Source organism: Thermobia domestica, chromosome 2 (assembly GCF_964235325.1).
Source record: "Thermobia domestica chromosome 2, izTheDome1.hap1.1, whole genome shotgun sequence".
Taxonomy (NCBI): Eukaryota; Metazoa; Arthropoda; class Insecta; order Zygentoma; family Lepismatidae; genus Thermobia; species Thermobia domestica.
In genome coordinates this window covers 152886656-152907472 of record NC_137455.1, presented here as the reverse complement: position 1 = coordinate 152907472, position 20817 = coordinate 152886656, and the positions used below count along the sequence as shown (strand labels likewise).

General features: G+C 34.4%; 1 protein-coding gene across 4 annotated transcripts in view; it reads right to left on the bottom strand.

Moving 5' to 3' along the window:
- Positions 1-20817, bottom strand: part of Hmgcr (HMG coenzyme A reductase) — a 514078-nt gene that overhangs the window by 19231 nt on the left and 474030 nt on the right. For all 4 annotated transcript variants that reach the window (XM_081747341.1, XM_081747354.1, XM_081747347.1 and 1 more), the window contains 9 exons: positions 20052-20158; positions 16386-16531; positions 14632-14757; positions 13393-13565; positions 11357-11610; positions 10622-10816; positions 4175-4416; positions 2847-3024; positions 258-364 (listed from right to left, as the gene is read on the bottom strand). In XM_081747341.1, coding sequence (XP_081603467.1) covers positions 258-364; positions 2847-3024; positions 4175-4416; positions 10622-10816; positions 11357-11610; positions 13393-13565; positions 14632-14757; positions 16386-16531; positions 20052-20158 — 1528 coding nt within the window. The remainder of the gene's footprint in view (positions 1-257; positions 365-2846; positions 3025-4174; positions 4417-10621; positions 10817-11356; positions 11611-13392; positions 13566-14631; positions 14758-16385; positions 16532-20051; positions 20159-20817) is intronic.

Sequence of the window (20817 nt, the reverse complement as noted above, 5' to 3'; positions counted from 1 at the left end):
TAAAAAAAACACTTTACATTTAAATGTTTATTTTTTATTTTTTCATTTACTTGGGTATTATGTTGTATATATCTGGTAATAAAAAGAATTGCGTGTTAAAATGGAGTTTTATCATGTATAATTTTACGAGACTTGCATTTTAAATTTCTACCTACAATTGTTTGTTTTCCATGCAAATAATACACTCAGAAAATCTGGATAGCAAATGTTATCCTTCATATAATGAATCAACTTCCTTCAACGCAATCAAAACTCACCAATTTACTGCAGCTGGCTTCTTGTCAGTACAGAAGTTCCCACTGAGACTGAGAATTTCCATATCTTGGAAAATCTGTTGGACATATTGCAATGAGATTTCAGTCCCCTGGAACAAGTGAAAGAGTAAAAATGTATAAACAGTAGAATGTACGATTTATTAATTTACTCTACAGTACATTCTCATCGAGGATTTCTAATAATTAGAACAATATATGGAAGATTGGGAAACGGAAATGCTGGACGATTTGACCACGGTTAGTAGTATAACCTTGATAATTCTTGACACAAATATTTGAATTAATTGTATTAGAGCTTATGAGCCTTTTGATACGATTTGGTTTATTTTTGGGAAGATTTTTATTCAAAATAAATATACAAAAAACGATTTTATAAATTAACTACAACATGCCAAAAAGAATTTTTATGTACTACATGTCCTTCGAACTTGGTTTCAGTAGATACCACGCGTCTCCTACGTTCCAATGCATAAGATATTGATATGCGTACATGCAAAATATGGTAAAACATTATTTGCACTATGTTCATTTTTTTTTTTTTTAAAGTAAAAATAAATCTTAAGTTAGCATTTCACAATTCGTCAACTAAGCTCAATGAAATGATAGTAATTACAACATACGAGTACTTAAATAATTGGTGAAATGACGGAGTGCAATAAAACCAGGTGAATTTCGTGAATATTAACGCAAGCGGTTTCTGCCATCAAATGGCCTCAAAGACTACAAACCTCAGCACCAGAGAAAACATTTCACCGATTTTAGTCATAACGGTTTCTTTTTACTTCTTTATTAGCTTTCTGAATTTTCTATGGAGTTTCTTTAGGTAGAATGTAAGAACAATGTTACTTTGTTCTACGAGACTGACAAGGCAAGTTAGTCACTTTCCACTCATCAAGTATAACGTTATATAATGATAAACACGATGGAATTGATAAATCTGTGTAAAATCGCTTTCTATTTACGATTCATTAAAACGTAATTTCTTGATGTTTCATTTCTCAGATCCGAGCGTTCCGAGAAAATTCATGTACCTGCACGCATTGAACTTGTAACTCTACACACCACAGGTAAACTCTAATTACTGAATAACGATTTCCTTCATCGTAATTTTTATTTTCTTATATTCTAATCGTTTCTGTCTTCCTTCTAATGTTGTTCTTGGACACTGTAATTTATTCAAACAGAATTTGGAAAGCTCATACATTAAAGCTAAAATTGATCTTGCATCATATGGCTCATCCACGAAATCACTCATTCGGCCATTTTAAATACCAGATTCAATAGGAGTAAATTTAATAAAGTACGTACTGGGATTAAAAAAAAAGAAAAAAAGAAAAGAAACTTGGCAATAATAGTTTCAACCCAAGCAAATTGCCATCTTTTACAAAAGCAAACGTAATTCTCGCATTTGGTTTTATAGGTCTAAAATTAAATGGAAAATGGTCATGTCTAGTTGCAGAGATGGTCAACTTAGTGTTCCATGGCGAAATTAAGTTCAGTTTTGCCATGTATAATGTGTATCTTTGCCCAAAAGGTTTATTCGATTTAGTGATAAAAATGGATCCGGCTGAAGACGTCAACTTCGTATCTCACTAGAAACTAGACTTCATACAATGAGTACAATATCAAAGTTTTAAGAAAATTGAATTAAGACAATTCATTAAAAATCGTTCTAAATTAACATTAAAGCTTACGGAAAGGAAATAATAATCATAAAACCTGTAAGAAGTTGGATAAAGAAGTTTGCCGAACACTGTCCTTAGAGAGCAATAACCGGGTATTTAAAATACCAAAGTCGGTTTAAAAAAGTACGTTAGAGGTGGAAGTATGATTTAAAGACTAATTTTCTACGTAAAGCAGTACTGCTGTTGAAACACCCGAGGTACGAGTGACGCTTTGCAGTGATACAATCAAAACAAATGGCTGGGAGTGGACTTTCTTCCTACTGTTCTGTTTTCGCGCATTGCGTGGTATCAGTACCATATCTACTGTGTTGCACCATTTGAGATTTCGAATAGATCCTTTCGGAAAAATAAGGATGTGCTTTATACATAAGTAGTGCTGATTCCTTATCTGCATAAATATTTTCAAAGATTTTACTTATTGTTTATGCATTAAAAGCAACAGTGATATCTTTGTACAAAATGCTTTATTAATCTAAACACGATCATCGAATTTATTGAACTGTGTTGCAACGTAGGCTAAGGTTCAATCAAACAAAAATCAACGTTGTCAACCACAGAGTAAACGACTGTGTTCACTACACGTGCGACCGACTTTATTATCATAGCTGGAGAGCTCGATCATTTTCTTCACACACTTTAGGCAGAAGTTAGTATGCAAAGATTTCTTTCCCTAAAAGTTTAATCTCAAAATCTAGGTGACCAAAATACATGACAAAGTACTGCTTACTTATTTAAAAATTCGAACGAGAGTAAGAAACAATGATAAACGAACTAAAAAAAAAAACTCTTATTTCATCCATAAATGAATATATACATCCAGACAAACTAGTAAATACAATTTCTACTATATTCCTTTCTACAAAGACATTTCAATTACTCCAATTACCTTTGATAGCATGTTCATTCCCATAGCATCACCAGTCTTTGCCACAAATCGGATAAAAAGATGCCGTCCTGCTATGCGGACATGCAGTTTTTGTAAGCGTGCAAATCTACTTGTAGAATCAAAACTTTCCTTCATTTTCTCAAAATTAGCAGCATCCTGCATCCAAATCATTGCCTCACTGTAAAGAAAGAAGTACATTTTTGACTTCTGCATATATACATTAAAATCATTGTTTAATGTGTTTTAAGGTCTACTGAGGGAAAAAAAATACGTATTTTAATGCCCATAGAACTTATTTTACTCTGACAATACTTCATGTGCGTACAATATACACATACTAACTGATCATTCCACATATTAGTGTTCCATATATTATGTAGCCCGTAAGTCAATTGGCACTAACCGCTACTTGACTAGGCCAGAAGTTCCCATAATTCAGTTGACACTATCACTGATGAGACTCTTGTGAGTTGAAGCTGTTGTTTATGTGAGCCCTGTAGCTATTAGTGCCAGTTATTTGAGAAACAATGAACAAAAAACTATCTACAGAACAGTGTGAAGAAAATATAACCATAATTACAGTGATGTTTAACTGTTTGTGGATCATACCCGATGGAATTTTCTGTCTGGGGTATACCAAAAATTTTCTTCCGTGAAGATTCATGATATTTGAAAGAACGAATTCAATCTGCATTCAAAAACCCACACTCTCTGAAAATATATGACGACATGTGTGCTTCAATGATGCGAAGAACTTGAGTGTGAGTTTTGCATCCAATAGAATGGAAGCCACTTTGAGGATCTTCTGTAGGCATATCTTGTATACTTCAGCACTATCTCTACTTGAATTTGAAATTAAAATATCCAATCTGTATCACTATTGGTTTCTATCTCATTCCTATATTGAAGAAAGAAAAGAAAAGAAAAAAAAAAACCTTGTGGGCCACCCTGTACTATTCCTAAACTTGAAGATATTGAAAAATGTCCATCTATACGAAAGGACGAGAAGAGCATTATACAATGTGCTGAAGTACGGCAGAATGCATGATCAAGTAGAAAGGCTAGGAAAAAAGTTTCATTTCTACGCTGAACAGCGTATGTCAGTACCTTAAAAAGCTGAAATAATTACTTTATTTTGAACACAGATATTTTGTTTGTTTGTCTCTACAATCCACAGGTAGATATTAAGAAATTTTTCTGAATACACAACTATTCCAGAGTTTTGAATTCATATTAACAGTAAAAAAGTGGAAAGTTTGTATCTAGCAACGATATATGTAGAATTCCTTTAATTAATTTCTTCGAGGAAAGAAAGGGAAAAAACACACCTAGCTCTTGTAACTGTAGGAAATCGGATAACTGGTCCACGGGTCATTCCATCTGATACTACACGACTCTTGATGCCTGTGCTCATGACTGCACGGCAGCCTCTGTTGGTGCTGGCAACTAAACACCCTTCAGTTGTGGCCATTGGAACATAATACAATTTTCCATCAAGCAAGAGAGGACCTGCGACTCCAACAGGAACTGGCATGTAGCCAATTACGTTCTCGCAACAAGCACCCATCACCTAAAATAAAAATAAAAATAAAATAAAACAAAAAGTTAATGAAGTTTTCTTATATTTAGCGTACATCCATGTTTTTATGTAAGAGCCATATACAACTCTAAACTTTATATAGATAGCCAGTTTAAACTCTATATACAACGTAAAATGTCAATAATTCATAGACCAACAATATACACTCGTTTCAAAAACTTAAGGATATGTTAACTTCCAAAAATTACCCTTATGTCATGTTGATCCTGTGAATGTCAGATATCGGGCTGACATACCTAAATGAAATGACGTAGGTACAAGTCCATTCGCCGACACAGGTGCCCTCTATGACGTAAAAACACGAGAAACCGGAAGAAAGTCGCAATTACTGAGTTAGAGTTTTTGTAGTATGCAGTGCATATCAATCATAGTGAATGTGTTCTAGAAACACACATATGTAAATGATGTAATGTGCGATCGGATCACTGGTAGACTAGAAATGGGTCAAAGTCAACAGGATGTGGTTAGGAATTTGAATGTTCCTCGCAGTGTTCTGTCGCGACTGTAAAATCGTTTCCTGGTTGGTGGAAACAGGAGGTCGTTGACGTACAACAACGCCATATGAGGATCGTTATTCCGTCTTAAAACCCCTTGAAGAATAACGATCATTGCAGTTATACTAGCTCTCGTCCCATTTGGAGAGTGATTCTCCTCATCTGTTTGTCTGGAGGGCACCAAGAACACGTTACCACCACCATCAAAATGTTGAAAGAAACATGTATGGGGGCCTTCGTGTCACAGTATGTAGCGGCATCATATTAGAGGCCCGTACATTATACCATGTATTCCAGCAGCGGGAGGAAACAGCTGAGATGTACAGGAACGTCATTCTTGAACTGTATTTATTTCATGGTGTATACGGTCCTGAATTTCATTTTATGGATAATAATGCACGCCCACATATGTCACAGTTGGTGAAGGATTACCTGCAGCATGAAGACATCACTCGTCTCGAATGGCCAGCGTGGTCACTGGACCTCAATCCCATTGAGGGTGCATGGAATGCCCTCGGACGATGGATAAAAACTTTAACACATTTACCACGATTAATTGCTGAACCGTTCTGGGTACTTGTGCAAGAGTGGGATCCTTCACCACAGGAGCTGTTAGATGGCCTAATCAGTAGTATGTGCGCACGATGTGTAACCTGCATAACTGTTTGTGGTATTGAACATTTCTACCAACAAAAATCCGGACTTGTAACGGCCAACAGACGGTGACCCACATGATGAAAGTATATACAGTCAGTTTTTTTTTGTATGTTCATGTATTATTGGAAGTGTTTATTTTGTCCACAAGTATCTGTTCAATGTTTCTGGACGAGCAGAAACATTTTTGTACCACTTGTTCAAGATTGTTCAAGGCAAAAGGCCTCAACTGTTAGGCAAGATGATGCATTTTTCTACAATAATGATGCGCACCCTCATACAGCTCATACGACAGTGAATATTTTCCAGTGGTGAGGATGGGAAATTCTTTCGCTTCCTCCGTACATGCCGGATCTGCCTCTATCCGATTTCCATCTTTTCTCCAAAATATAAGAACATCTGTGTAGCAAACGATTCATACCACAAGATAATGTCAAGTGTGCAGCCCAAACATGGCTTCATGGTTAGGATCCAATCTTCTATCGCCAGGGTTTTGACAAATGGATTTTCCGCGTATACAAGTGACTCGACAGAGAAAGTGACTATGTCGAAAAACAATGGAAGAACATATCTTCATTCTACATCTTCATTTCTCTTTATATGTAGTACAATACACCTGCGATAGGAACTATATTTTCTGACTCCTTATTGTTTATATATATACAGATGGTGATCAGAAAAATGGAAACACCTGTAGTTGGCAACATGTCAGATGTATGGGTTGGCAGTGGTGTCGAGGCGCCCACAGCGCCGGACCGCTGGTGGTGGTGTGTTAGGTCGGTCTCCATACTACGTCAGGCGCAGTGGAACAGCAGTGTCCAGTTGCTGCAGCAGACGGAGGTAGTGTAAAATGGGAGACACCTCAGATTTTCAAAGAGGGCAAATTGTTGGTGCGCGGTTATGTGGAGTGAGTGTGACGGCAGTGGCTACTGTGTTAAGTGTGTCGCGTGGGACAGTGTCGAAGGTGATGACGGCCTACACAACACACGGGAAAACCACATCGGGGAAGCGGAACAGTGGGCGGAAGAAAATCATGAGTGACAGATCACGCCGGGTATTAAAGCGCATTGTCACGCAGAACCGTCGTGCCACTGCGGAGCAAGTGACGGAGGAACTCAATCAGCACCTCCCCCACCCTGTTTCGACAATCACTGTCCGCCGCGAATTACATGACATGAACTTACGGGGTCGTGTTGCACGGGCCAAACCGCTCGTCAGGGACCATAACGCTTTCGCACGTCGCAAATTGTGCCGCGACCATGCAACTTGGACCGTTGAGAACTGGAAACGTGTGATATGGTCGGATGAGTCATCCTTCACCCTATTCCCAACCACGGGCCGTGTTTATGTGTGGAAAACGCCCAAAGAATCTTATGATCTGCAGTGTCTCCGCCCAACTGTGAAACATGGCGGCGGCTCGGTGATGCTGTGTGCCGCCATATCATGGTTTTCATTGGGCCCTGTGGTCACACTTAGCGGTCGAATCACTGCCAACGATTATGTCGCAAATTTAGGAGACCACTTGCATCCTATAGTCCTGATGTTTCCGGACAATGACGTCATCTTCCAGGATGATAATGCACCCATTCACACAGCTGGCGTTGTTGCAGCGTGGTTTGAGGAACTTTTGGATGAAGTTCAACACCTCCCCTGGCCCGCCCAATCCCCAAATCTCAACATAATTGAACATCTGTGGTCCGTCTTGGAAACACGACTCCGGCGACGATTTCCACCTCCATCCTCTGGCCGATGCCCTGCACGAGGAATGGTGTAAAATTCCACTTGCTACCATTCACGACCTCCATGCCTCCATCCCACGTCGCATCAAGGCTGTTCTGAAGGCGAAAGGTGGCCCGACACCATATTAATCTGGTAAGTTGCAATTTCGTTCGAGTGTTTCCATTTTTCTGATCACCATCTGTATATGTAAGTAGTCCTTGAGTGGGTAAATATAAACCTACCAACTAACAAATTCTATGACATGAAGAATCGGAAGGTTCATAGTCGGAGGAATAAAACCTAGCCATCACACCTATCCTATCCTGAGTCAATTATTACCCACCTCTCTGAGATCTTCACATTAGCACACCACCCTCTTCTCACTCTACTCAAAGGTCTCTTTTTCAGTTTCAGAATTAGGACACTGTGTACTCCGCGTGTTATTTCCCACGAGAACGACGTATAAAACCCATCTTTTATGTCCTGATTTTATTGTCTGTACGACATCCGGTGACGAATATAAATTCTGAAGTTCCGCATAGTGTAACTTCCTAAATTCAATTGTTCGTCTCTTTTGCAATTTTTTCTTCTTCCTTTTAACTTTTGTTCGAAAATACTCAGTTTCTGCCTTCTTAGCATGTCAGCCACCAACTTTCACAGTGAAAGAGTATAAGAGTATATTTTTTAAAAAAGATTTTATATGTAATTCCATTATAATATACTACATTTTATCTTATATTGTTCAACACTGACTGTATTCGCATTAATTTGCATTTAATATTCCTATTTGCATATTCTGAAGCAGATTTAAGAAATATCGTTGATAACGTGTCTTCTTGTTTCAGACTTTGTAAATTTTGAATAAATTCTGAATCAGTTTTCTTCCTATACGCCTTACTATTGGCTTTACTAAGACACACATTCGTAAGATTAACAATTATCCTGGAATTCCGATTTTTTCCCCCTGGATATTATACAGACTATCTATTTTAACCAAATCATAAGCTCCCTTAAAGTCTACGGCATAGTTCGTGAACTGTACTGTTGCATTTCCACTTTTTTCTAACATATGTCCGATTTAGAATATCTGATCCAATGCTGATTCATTAGTTTGAATTCGCCCTGATGATGTCCAATCACTTCATGTACATAAAAGATTAAATGTGCTCCTGAACAAGATGGTGTGGCATGTTGGTAACAAAATAAAATTCTCGATAATCATTGCAATCTATTTTGTCACATTTCTTAAATACCTAGGTATATATATTCTTACTGTTGCTTTCCATTCTTTAGAAATGTCTTGTTTTCCTCCACATTAACAGATTAATCTGTGATTCTCTTTGATGAAGGTTCAATTCACCCTCCTCTCCTTTCTCCCCTCCTTTTGCATAATTTGGCTAGAAATGAATCCGTTCCCAGAAATTCTTTAATAGCTAACTTAATCTCTAGTGGAAACGGTTCTTCAATCAAGGGTTCTACGGTGTGACTTTACGGAGTGATATCTTCTTCGCTTTCTACAAGTATATGTAATCAGTCATCTAAACAATGCTTCCATCTGTCTGTTTCCTACACAACTGGATATTCCCAGTTTCATTCCGAACAGCATTGAATCTAAGCTAATATCTGAGTTCACTTATGTCATTGTATACAGCCCTTATGCATTTCTTTTTTATTTTCTTCTGTTTGGAACCTTGTCTATCACGTATTCTTTCTTTTGCGTCTAAAACGAAGATTGGCTTCACATTTACTAGTATCGTATCTTTCTGTGTTTACAGGTATAGATATACCACATTAACTTGATACCTAATCTTCTGTTCCAAGCGCCGCTATCGGCTGAAGGAATTCCACTCCCTTTCGCCAAGGCTCTCTCGCTTAGCAACAGCTGAACCCTTACTGGCTCAACGCGACGGCTCAAGACATTTTGGCAGCACTATAATCTAGCACGATTTTATTGTTCATTTACATCTTTCCACTTCTAATCGAGCAATCGTCTACCCTCCTCATCTCGAACATATTTGTAAGATATTATGGAATTGGCAAATAATGACGTGCTGTGTTGTGCCAGACATTTATGTTATAGATAAAGGTTACTGTTTGTTTACTCTATTTAGTGATGGATTATATTTCCATAATAGAATGGAATAGCAAGTATCAATAGGTGGTTTTAATAATACAATAATCTATGGTTTCCTTCACTCTATTTTTTCATACTATCACAGATACGCTTCTACGTTTCGTTATCATAGTGCTAGTGCCATTTTTACCTTCTTTCGTCGTGACTTGCAAAATTTCGAACCTATTAAGAATATTAATAAGTTATTCCTTCTAACTTTCTTCCAAAGTACAATTTTCCTCAATTTACAGTTTCATTAAAAAAAAAAAAAAAATCTACACCGTGTCCTTGCAATCACGAGATTGTGATTAAAGTTACAATTTCCCTTCTATGGAGAAGTCTATGCATATTTTTAGATACCTTTATGTTGAAAATACCTGTATTAGATTCTTTGGTGCTGAAAAACCGTACCTGAGTCATTACTTATTGCATGGTAGCTTTTTTTCACTAATCGGTGGGAGACCATATCTACCCGCCAAAATCGCCTACGATCATTTTCATGTAGTACCTTGGAAACTAGTTGAAACATATTCCATCCACGTAGAAATTCTCTTTAATGCAATGTTCAAGTTTTTTCCGTATGAGCGTGCACATTTATTGCACAGATATTGTGCTACCGCTCTTTGATGTATGGCATTCAATTATTTATAAATTTGATCTTACAAAGTGCCAGTAAGATATCATTCAAAACGAAAAATAATTGCCCTAAACAACAAGCTTCGGTTCTCCCCCTAGAAAAACGTTAATCGGTTCTCCCCCTGTTCTATCTTGAGGTTATTGCTTCTGCTTTACCTAACTTTTTGGTCAAATTGTTTTATTTCTTTACGTAGTACCTAAAAATCTAGTTTTATGAAGACATATTACATTCCATGTTTCTAACTTAACTTCTTCGAACAATTTATGCTTTAATCTTCTATGGTAGTCCCACCTCCAGAGACCTGATTGGTGCACTATCTTACCTCTGGTATATTTTTCCATAACAGAATTGATGGAATAGATTTTTTTTTAACTTCTTGAAATACATATTTAACGAACTTTTCATACTGATTCTGTATAATATATAACTACATCAGTACTGTCAATTTAAATGAATGAATATCGTTTCCGAAAAAAAAACAAAAATACATAAAATACGCAAACAATATATACATGAAGAAATATAAATAAAACGAAACTTTTGGAATAGATTCGTTACCTTGCTGTAATCGTAATTCTGGTATGGCAAACTTTCTAAAGTATCTCCGAACTTTCCTGCAGTTGCAATGATCTTCCTTCTTATCCCAACACCTCGCTCTGGATTATTAACAGCCTTTTCAAGTTGATATGCATGAATGTGTTTTGTGTTGACTAGTTGAATTACTTCTTCATCAGAAAGTGCACTTGCTCCAGCCTATGATGGTAAAACAGAACAAAAACACAATTATAGCCAATGAAGAAGAAAATGCCAATACAGTAGAAACTTATTCCAAGATACATTAACTATTACATTTGTCATTTAAGTACTAATTGTGAGTTACTAAAGCTTTAAAACTTAAATACAAGGGATCCTTATTTCAGTGATGAGCGTACTAATAATAAACTTGGGTTTGGAATGGAAAATTTGATGGAAATATAGATTGTGTCTAAACACTGTAAGGCAGTTAGTTGTAAGTCGAAAATTTCATTTCGACTACGGAATTTAAGACTTCATATCCAAAGGATACTGTTAGTCTCTAAAATAATTCTAACATCTGTAACTAATGACATGGAATGGAAGGAGAAAAATTAGAAACAATTATAAATACAAAGCTACAATGAATAACTAAATAAATATAATTCATAAACATTACTAAAGAAAAACCTCTAACTAGTTATAATTTGAACACTGTAATGGAAATTATTAGCTATTATAATCAAGAATTTAATGTAGAGTAATATGTACTTCATATACCTCTGAATTTAGTATTTCCACACATTCTTCTATTGATCTGACTGGCTTAGGTGCTACAGTCTCTGTATCACTAGGTGATGCTTCCGCTTCACTCACATCCTCAGTCTGAACAGCTTTGTCTTCTCGTTCCAGTCCAACTTCCACCCAACCCTGGTCAACGCCCACAGATCTCTCTATTGAAAACGCTGGTTGAGGAAAGGGCGATGACACTCCAAATCGGTGACGCAAAAACATATCTAAACTTTGTGCGTGAACTGAAGAAAGAAAGGAAGAAAAATGTTGTATTACAGTTCAAATGTAACATCTGTGATTTCCAGTACCGTATAGTATAGTCGAAAGTATAAATCAAATGATAATTTATGATTTTAACTTCACATCCATCCAGCAAGAAAGGAGGATTTTCCTTTTATTTGTGATAATTTACAGTGTAAAATAAATACATTTCATACAATTTATAGTACTAAAGGAATTTTACTTTATAAGTTTTCTACTTGTACTCATTACGAAATTTTGATTTTTAGGTTTCCAATCGATATTTCGAAGAAACACTCTTTTAATCTAATCCAACATAAGGTGAAAGTATAGTACCTTTTAAAGAAAGACCGTTGAAAAAAACTTAGACAGTTAAAAAAAAAAAAAAAAAAAAAAAAAAATAATAATAATAATAATAATAATAATAATAATAATAATAATAATAATAATAATAATAATAATAATAATAAATAATTTTATGCCTAATAACTATCTTTCCAGAACTGTTTTTCTAAATGAGAATGAAATATGACCCTTGCAAGACTCGATGGCCAACTTCAGGAACAACGTCAAAAATTGTAGGTGACCAAAGGTTATCCCGCTTTCCGCGCTGGTCTAGTGGCTAGCGCGCCCTCATTTGATCCATGAGGTTTCGGGTTCGATTCCCGACGGGAGTGCATTGAAACGCATTATTATAGTGATTTGAATCCACCTTACACTGTATGCCCCTGTCTCGGCGCTGAAAGAAACTCTAAACTCCAACTAACCAAAAGTTACCCACAAATGAACACATCCAAAATACATCTGAAAGGAAAGAAGCGTGAGGGTCAATCCATATGAAGTAGTCCAAAAAAATTGTTTTTGTTGCCTGGCCAATTTTATATATATATATATAAAAGCAAGCTCCCGCCATGTGTTTGAAGAAGTATTGTTCAACCTCATTTTTGACCTCGTCGTCGTTGCTGAAGCGCGTGTTCCGGCCAAATGTTCTTTCAACTTAGGAAACAGTTCTAATTACTGGTTTGGTCAGCCAACGCGACTGTCTCGTCGGAAACTGATGATCTCCTGCTCCTTTCAGTACGACCAGCTGCGAACTCCCCACTTCTACTTGCGGACATTTCTGAAATCCATGCACGACTCACCATACACTTCTGTCAATTGGCGAAGAATTTCAATCGGTTTAATGCCTTTTGCGTAGTAGTAGTAGTAGTAGTAGTAGTAGTAGTAGTAGTAGTAATAATAATAATAATAATAATAATAATAATAATAATAATAATAATAATAATAATAATAATAATAATAATAATAAACTTAGTATAGGAGGAGTATAGCTGCCCATCACAATATACCTCAATCGAGTCTGAACTTTTAACTATGAAAATATTTTCTTTAACATTTTAGTTATTAAGCTCATTCTGCAAAATACGGCCACTGGTACTGGGTCGATTTTTAGAAAAATGCAAATTTCATATAGTTACATCCAATTGGGCTAAACACTTGAACACGAAGCAAGATACACAGAATAGAACAATCATTTAGAAAACGTAAGACTTGTGCGCATTCAGCTACCGTTGCTTCGAGGGAGAAAGAAAAATGGAAAATGATCCCCAAGTATGGTTCTCATTCTGTCCTAGTCCGCAGTGCGTTATGAATTTGCCACTACTGAATTAGAATATTACAACTCACATTGTAATTTACTAGTTGTAGTTGAGATGTTTAAATATATAAAGTCAATTCGGAATTCTCCATGGCAATGTACTAATAGACATATTGCTTTCTCATACCTTGCTTTCCATCGAAGAAACACACATCAGTTCCATCACTTGATTCAGTCATCTCGCTCAATTTCAACTGTTCCGTGAGCTCTTCTTTGTCTTCGAAAAATATGTATTTGACAGCCAAAGCGAGTAGAAGAATAAGGATTACAGCATGATCAGGACTTACAGCAGGTAACCATCTGTAATGCAATAGAATGATGACTTCACTATTAAAACAGGTTTTTTTTTTTTTTTTTTTTTTTTTTTTTTTTTTTTTTTTTTTTTACAACAGTTATCGAGTAATGCGGCAAATACAATTCATAAAAAGAAAAGAAATATGCAGGTCAGTCGACTCCGAAAATGCTTCCCCGTCCAACAATATAAAATGTTAAAACTCTTTGCTTATTTCAAACTTTTTATTCGCACAAACTACTATTTGTGAACCTAAACTTCATATATTTCAGTAGCAATTGTACTTCTCGAAACCAAATGTCCTCAGAATTAAACTTTTAGCCTCTTGGAAGGTTTTGATCCGAAATTTCTAGTTCTGAAAGGGGAATGCCAATACGTTTTCCTTCTTCTGCTTTCGTTTTACTCTTCACGACATGAGAGAGAATATTTGGAGTACTTTTATGTTATTAAACAATTTTATGGAGCTAAACTATTACTCAAGTTACTGTGATACAATTATATGTACTCTTTTCCAGACACTATATTGCTCTCTTATACAATACTGTAAAACTAAATGCGTTGGAGCACTAGATCTTTACAGCCGCTTTTGTGAAATGTCTTTACATCAAAAAGGAGTTTTGTACGAGCTGTATTCGTATAACAGTCATGTAATAGACCTCACAAGAGAGATTCTATCGCTAATCAGTGAGTACAAAAGTACTTTTAAAAGTTCGTTGTTTTATAATTCATAATGCAATATCATTATTCGCGTATTACCTTTTATACTCGTAGCAACGTTTGAAGACACAACTGAATTTTTACCTATTGTGTTTCCTTTAATAAAATAATAATTTAAAAACCTCTAATATTTCATGTCTTGATTTGCAACAAGCTTATTTCTTTTTGAACATTCTTTTATTCTTTGTATGATATCTTTTGCATATCTCATCATCTATCTATCATACCTTTTCTTTCACTTCTTAACATATCATGTAGTATTTTTATATAATTCGAGCTTCAAATGTTTGCATAGAATAAATTGAATAGACATGGGGATTTCCAGAATAGCAAGACAAAAATTCTTATTCTACTTACTTCATAATATACATGTGAACATCAGACTCTTCCGTACGGTTGGTGATGATAGTATGTTCCGAGACAAGTGAAGTCTTTGCTTCTGTATCCAGTATATCATCATGTTCTGTTCGAAATGGCCAGCGACTGGAAATAAAAATTAAAATTGAAAGTTACTACCTTAAACAGGTCATTAAAAACTCTTCACTAAAGCTTCGTAACTGCACAGCTCTACTACTTGTGTTACTTGTACCTACCGATACTCAAGGGAGCTTGTATGTATGTTATTTTTACTGTCTCACCTAATATACATAACAGTAGACCAAACAAAATACGTATGTCAGGAAGTTCATAACCTCCACCTCTATACACAGTTCCTTTCAATGATGTCACGGCCAAAGCTTATCTCCTTTTCCTAATTCTTTTGACTTGTAAAACAGGTAAGACTTCTCCATGAGGCACGTTTCCTCATATGTAATATTCCATCACTCAAACATACTAATTAATCCGAATAATCATGATATCCCCAGTATATTCTAAATACTGAAATTTGCTTTAGGAGTTCACGTTGAATAATTTTTGTACAAGTATGTAACCAATACGGCAATACAATATGCTACTATTCTACTTCTCTACATAGTTAAAATAGACTATAATGACAAATCTCACTGAAGGACGAAGATTTAAAATGGGATAATCTTATTCTTAGTTTTCTATTTTCAAGTGAACCAAAATGGATGATTAAAAGGTGTTAGCACCACTATCCTGATCTCATTTGTCCATTTTTAGACAAGTCACGATTAGCAATAAAGGAAACAACGAATTTTTCTCACATCTATTCCTTGCACGTACGAATTCAATAAAATTCCAAATAATAATAATAATAATAATAGCATTCAAAAAGCAAAAGAAAAAGGATTCAAAAGTGAAAATAAACATTCAAAGAGTAGAAAAAAGAACATTTAAACAGTGAAAAAAATTAACAGAGTGAAAAATTAATATTCAGAGAAAGAAAAAATTAACATTCAAGAAGTGAAAAGATAAATAAATAAACTACTGGACTGATAATTTCAAGCCGTATTGAATAAAATTTACTTCTATCTCCAACTGACTCCAAATATATGTTTACACGACATCTATGAAGATTGTCTGGCAATTACTGAGAAGAATCTTTGAAAAGTGACAACATCTAGATTTTACTCAGCTTACATTAACATTTATTTCTTAATTCAGCATTATTTTAAAGTCTTTATTGTTTGATTTAATAAGATTCCAACATTAATTAGGATCAAATTACCCATACTTAAAAAATAAAGTTTAAGTTTGACTTGCTAAGTTTGCCAGTTGTTGTTATGTGAGAAAAAGCATTGAAAATTTCGTAATATTGATAATGAAGATAAATTAAATTCCATATTTGTTTCAATGTACAATATCTTTTACATCAAGCTCGAGTTCAATTATACGAGCTGATAATTGCCATTCAGTTAAAAAACATCATATTTTATACTTCTGCTAGTTCTACAAATACAATATTATTTTGCCTTTGGTGCAGGGGATTTCGAGTTCAATTTCTGGATGGAAAGAATTGAAATTGGAATGCATGACGGTGGTTCGGATTCCACCTTGAACTGTACGTCCACGTCCCATATAACCTCGGTGCTGAAAAGGAACACTAAACTTTTAACAACAAATAACGTTGCTTTTAATTTGTCTAACTTGTTGATCATCTTAATTACTGTTATACAACCAATTTTAAATCTTATATTATTACGTACCTGTGAGCATGAACAAGCATCAATCCTGCAGACATAATTACTTTAACTCTCTGAACAACAGGGTTAGGTTTCTGCTCTTCTTCATGAAGAGAGCTAACCAAGGACTTCTCATGCCATGATGGACGTCCATCCCCACTGCGAGAATACTGCAAATAACAATGTTTAATACTATAAAAAACAGCATTCATCAAAGAAAAGTAAGTTCATAAATAAGATGTTAAAATGAAATGAAATTTTTGAGTTTTACGTCCCATGGTTATTAAGGAAACACGTGAATCACAATGTTATACTAATTGGCCGAATCTATCTTTACTACAAGCTTCTGCTCGAAACACTGTTATTCCTTTAAATTATCTTTATAACGTTCTTTTTACTTTCGCAGTTCTTACGGGTAAATAATCCTTTAAAAAATAAATAAAAAAGATGCAACTAAATAATGAGATACCTTGTTAGTCAAAGATCCAATTGTGTCTTGATCTGTTTGTTTCAAGGCACACAGATTTAGATTTAAAAAGTTCCCTGTTAGATCTTCACGACCTTTGGATAAGGAAGCTTTTTACTTTTATCTTCAAAAACCCTTAATTACCGCTACTTTTTCAAGTTTAAATCCATTTCATCTTATAAACTTGACATTAAATTTGAATACGTCTGATTGTATGTATTGCATATTATCATCTTAAAAACCTGCGTCATTGTTACGGAACAACATTTGTACAATAGGGTGCCCCTGATCGCCTAAAATGTCCATATAATCAATTACAAAAAATTATCCCTTAAGAGTAAATTTAGAATAGAACTAACGGAATACTGAAACTGTGGCCCACAAAGCAAAGACTCGACGCCATGTTTAACGGGAGAAAGTATGTAGTCCGGATCATACGACTCTTTAGGCGTCCGCTATACATAAACTCAACCTCCTGTTGGAAACAAGGGGAAAGATTACTCATCGGACATTACTCCCTTCTAATCATCAGTGGTCTACGTTTTATGTTCTTGGCATCATCTCTTTGATACTACCATGTTGGTAATGGTGATTAAAGGTTTCGAAATCGCTACCAGCCCGTGGGTATTGAGGTTACACAATTCTCATTCCGACTGTAATTGTATGAACAGGTTGTTCTAGATGTTAACGGAGTTCTGCAGTCACGCTTTAGTTCTACGGTTCTTTAGTTCTCATGTAACAATCTTCTTCAACGTTTAATGATCTCTCTCATCTAGCCTTGATTTTCATCCACTGTTCCTTTTCTCTGACGATATCTTACCACAAGTTCTGTATATTGTCATTCCCTTGGATACTATTGCTCTCGATAAAGCTAACACACTGGTAGTCTTGGAAGCATTAGTACCAACTAACCGTGTACCCACAATTTGCCTTCTTTGAATATCGAAGAAGTTTCACTTTGCACTAACAATGTCTGACTTAAGCAATTCGTACTACACTGCCTCGGGTCCTATTCATCACTACTCAACAAATCATTAACAAGAGAAACTGCAGTATTCGAATGTACAAACTCACAAAGATTACGTGTTCAATGCATGGGTGTTTCCATTATTTTAATAAATATCTGTATACATTCAGTATATATAATTAAAAAGAACTTAATTTGGGATTTCAATAAGTTTATGAATCTTATATTGTGAAACAGCGAGCTGGGAATGATCGGCCATCATCCTATTCGTCTCTACGCAAAAGTCTAGTGAACATTCCATTCTAGGAATTATAAATAATTTTGGTAAAATTCATTTTCTTTATTATTTTATCAAATTAGGATAACTAACCGATACAAAAAAAAAAAAAAAAAAAAAAACACCTGCAATCTCTCTCAAATTGCTCTGAATAATTTGTCTATATAGAAATATGTCGTTAATAGCTCTATAATATATATATATATATATATATATATATATATATATATATATATATATATATATATATATATATATATATATTTCGCCTTCTCACACAAAAGCTGTAGTTTCCTGGCGATGGGTTTTATTCATAATTCAGTTGAATATAGAAATGTGGTAGATTTTATCTTCTGTTTCTTACCACACAGGTACAAATTATGACTATTATAGCGGTAGTCTTCAATAATTTATATTAAAACTATCATGAAATCACGTATTTAAAGTAACACACGAAACTTTTACAGCAATTCCGTACATCACATAAGATTTTTTTTTCTCATTTCTCTTTTTGTGACGAGAGAAAAAAATATAAAAAACTATCTTAAAATATAAAAGTGATACTAGAAGAAAATTGCCAGCCATTATGAGTCAAATGTTTCATTATAATGATATATTTTCAATGCTCCTGGATTTCGACAACTCTAGTAACTACAAAACCTGAATTAAGAAATTAGGCGAGGAAACCCACTTCGTAATAAATTACTTTTTGATTCTTGTAATTGTTACACCTTAAAATCACTTGAATTTATTACAAAAGAAATTATGGAAGTATATTAAGTTTATCCCACTCCAGCAACATGCATGTTTAATTCATTACCCATTCCATAAAACTGATGTGGTCCTACCTGTCATTCTTCACCTTTAGATGATTTTTGAGACTATCTTCTTTTGTATCTATGTTTGAAAGTGGTATAATTTAATAAATAATAATAGAAGATTTACATATATACATATCATGTTTATCAAAAACCCATGGGTTCTTTGATTACGCCCACAGATATTCAACTAACCTTATTCAAATCTCCTGTCGTATTACATTAATGTTTTCATTATGTACAATCCCTGCAGAATTGGACATCATCTTATATTATTATTATGAAAATAGCTTTGTGATTGATGGACAGATTTGTGTACAGTCTTCTCACTGAACTCTTTCCCTCCTCAAATCACCCAACCCAATGCGACGATATTATCGGAAATAATTGTGAACATATATATGAGCACCAAGTTTTAAGAAACGTATAATAAACATTTTTCGTTCGGGTCATTAATACCACATGATACTGTTTTCTTTAAAAAAAATACAAAATAGAATAATTGTGGGTTACTTTAAACTAAAAGTAAAATGATTATTTGTGATTCTGCAATCCCTCCTTGTTGAGTAACATCTAAAATACGATATGCATTTTAAAATAAAGGATTACTTTAGGAAGAAGAATGAATAAATTAGTCTTGCACAAATTATACGCGACACTATGTAAGAAGATTTTAGGAATAAAACTAAGCATTTTTCTGCAGTGATTTTTTTAAAATTTCGCGATGAATTTCCGTAAAATTGTTTCTTTACAGATATCGGTGGGTATAGATAAACTTATCTGTATGATTGTTTCATCGACTACAGCTTCTTCAATAAATATTCATCTATATACTATATTATCTTAAAAACTCATTAGTTTGGTTTCTTTCAGGAGTTATCAATATATCTTAGTACGAGTTATATATTTTTAACCGATTTGAATACTGTTAGGACTCGAAATTTATCGACTCAACTGAATAATGACATATTTCATAATGAATTCATTCATTCAGTGGAAAAAAAAAAGTATTAAGAAATATCAAGCACAATTGGTGATCGACTGTTTCTTTGGTGCTTCATTTTTCTCTTTAATTTTTCTGTACAATACTTAGGGTATTTGAAGACAGTGTATCTTCTATATCAAATACCATGCAATAAGAACATAGTTAGTAAAATCTTACCTCAAGAATAAGAGACAGACAAGCTGGATAAAACGTCATAAATACGACGTAATTGACTACCACAGACATACACGCAAAACAACAAAGTACTTCCAATCGGCGCACACCTGGAATAAAAAGATATTGTGAGGTACAATGACTCCACATAAGTTCAAATCTACACCAAAGGTAATTTCATATTAAATCTCTGACATGTCCTCCCTATAACAAAAACATTTTTTTTTTTTTTTTTCACAGTGTAGAAGAGAGCGAACATCAAAGGTTACCTGTACCATTCCCTCTACAGATTTCAACACCAATCAACAGTTTTAAAATAATAATAACTTATTTATTTATTGATGTAAAAATGATACATGAGTAAACAAGTCAAAAACTATACTGTACAAAATTTAAAATCATAAAATAATAATTTATAAAACCCAAAAGTTATGCAAATTTTAACAACAAAATGTATTTGTATAAAATTGTCCAAAAGAAAAAAGAAAAAAATGTAATGTAATGCTTTGACATACTAATTTAATTACAAAAAATGTTTATAACAATAATTCTTTATTCTTTACTAAGGAAAATAACATACAACTAAAGTCTTCAATTACAAAAAGGAAAGACTGATGACTAAGAAATCATGAAAAATACGTATATTCCGCAAACCTAGAACAACATTAAATAACAATTAGTAAAACACAAAACTTGTGTAAAAATTGACTATACAACATACTATGAAAACATATAATTGCTCTAGAAAAAAAAAAAAAAAAAAAAAAGA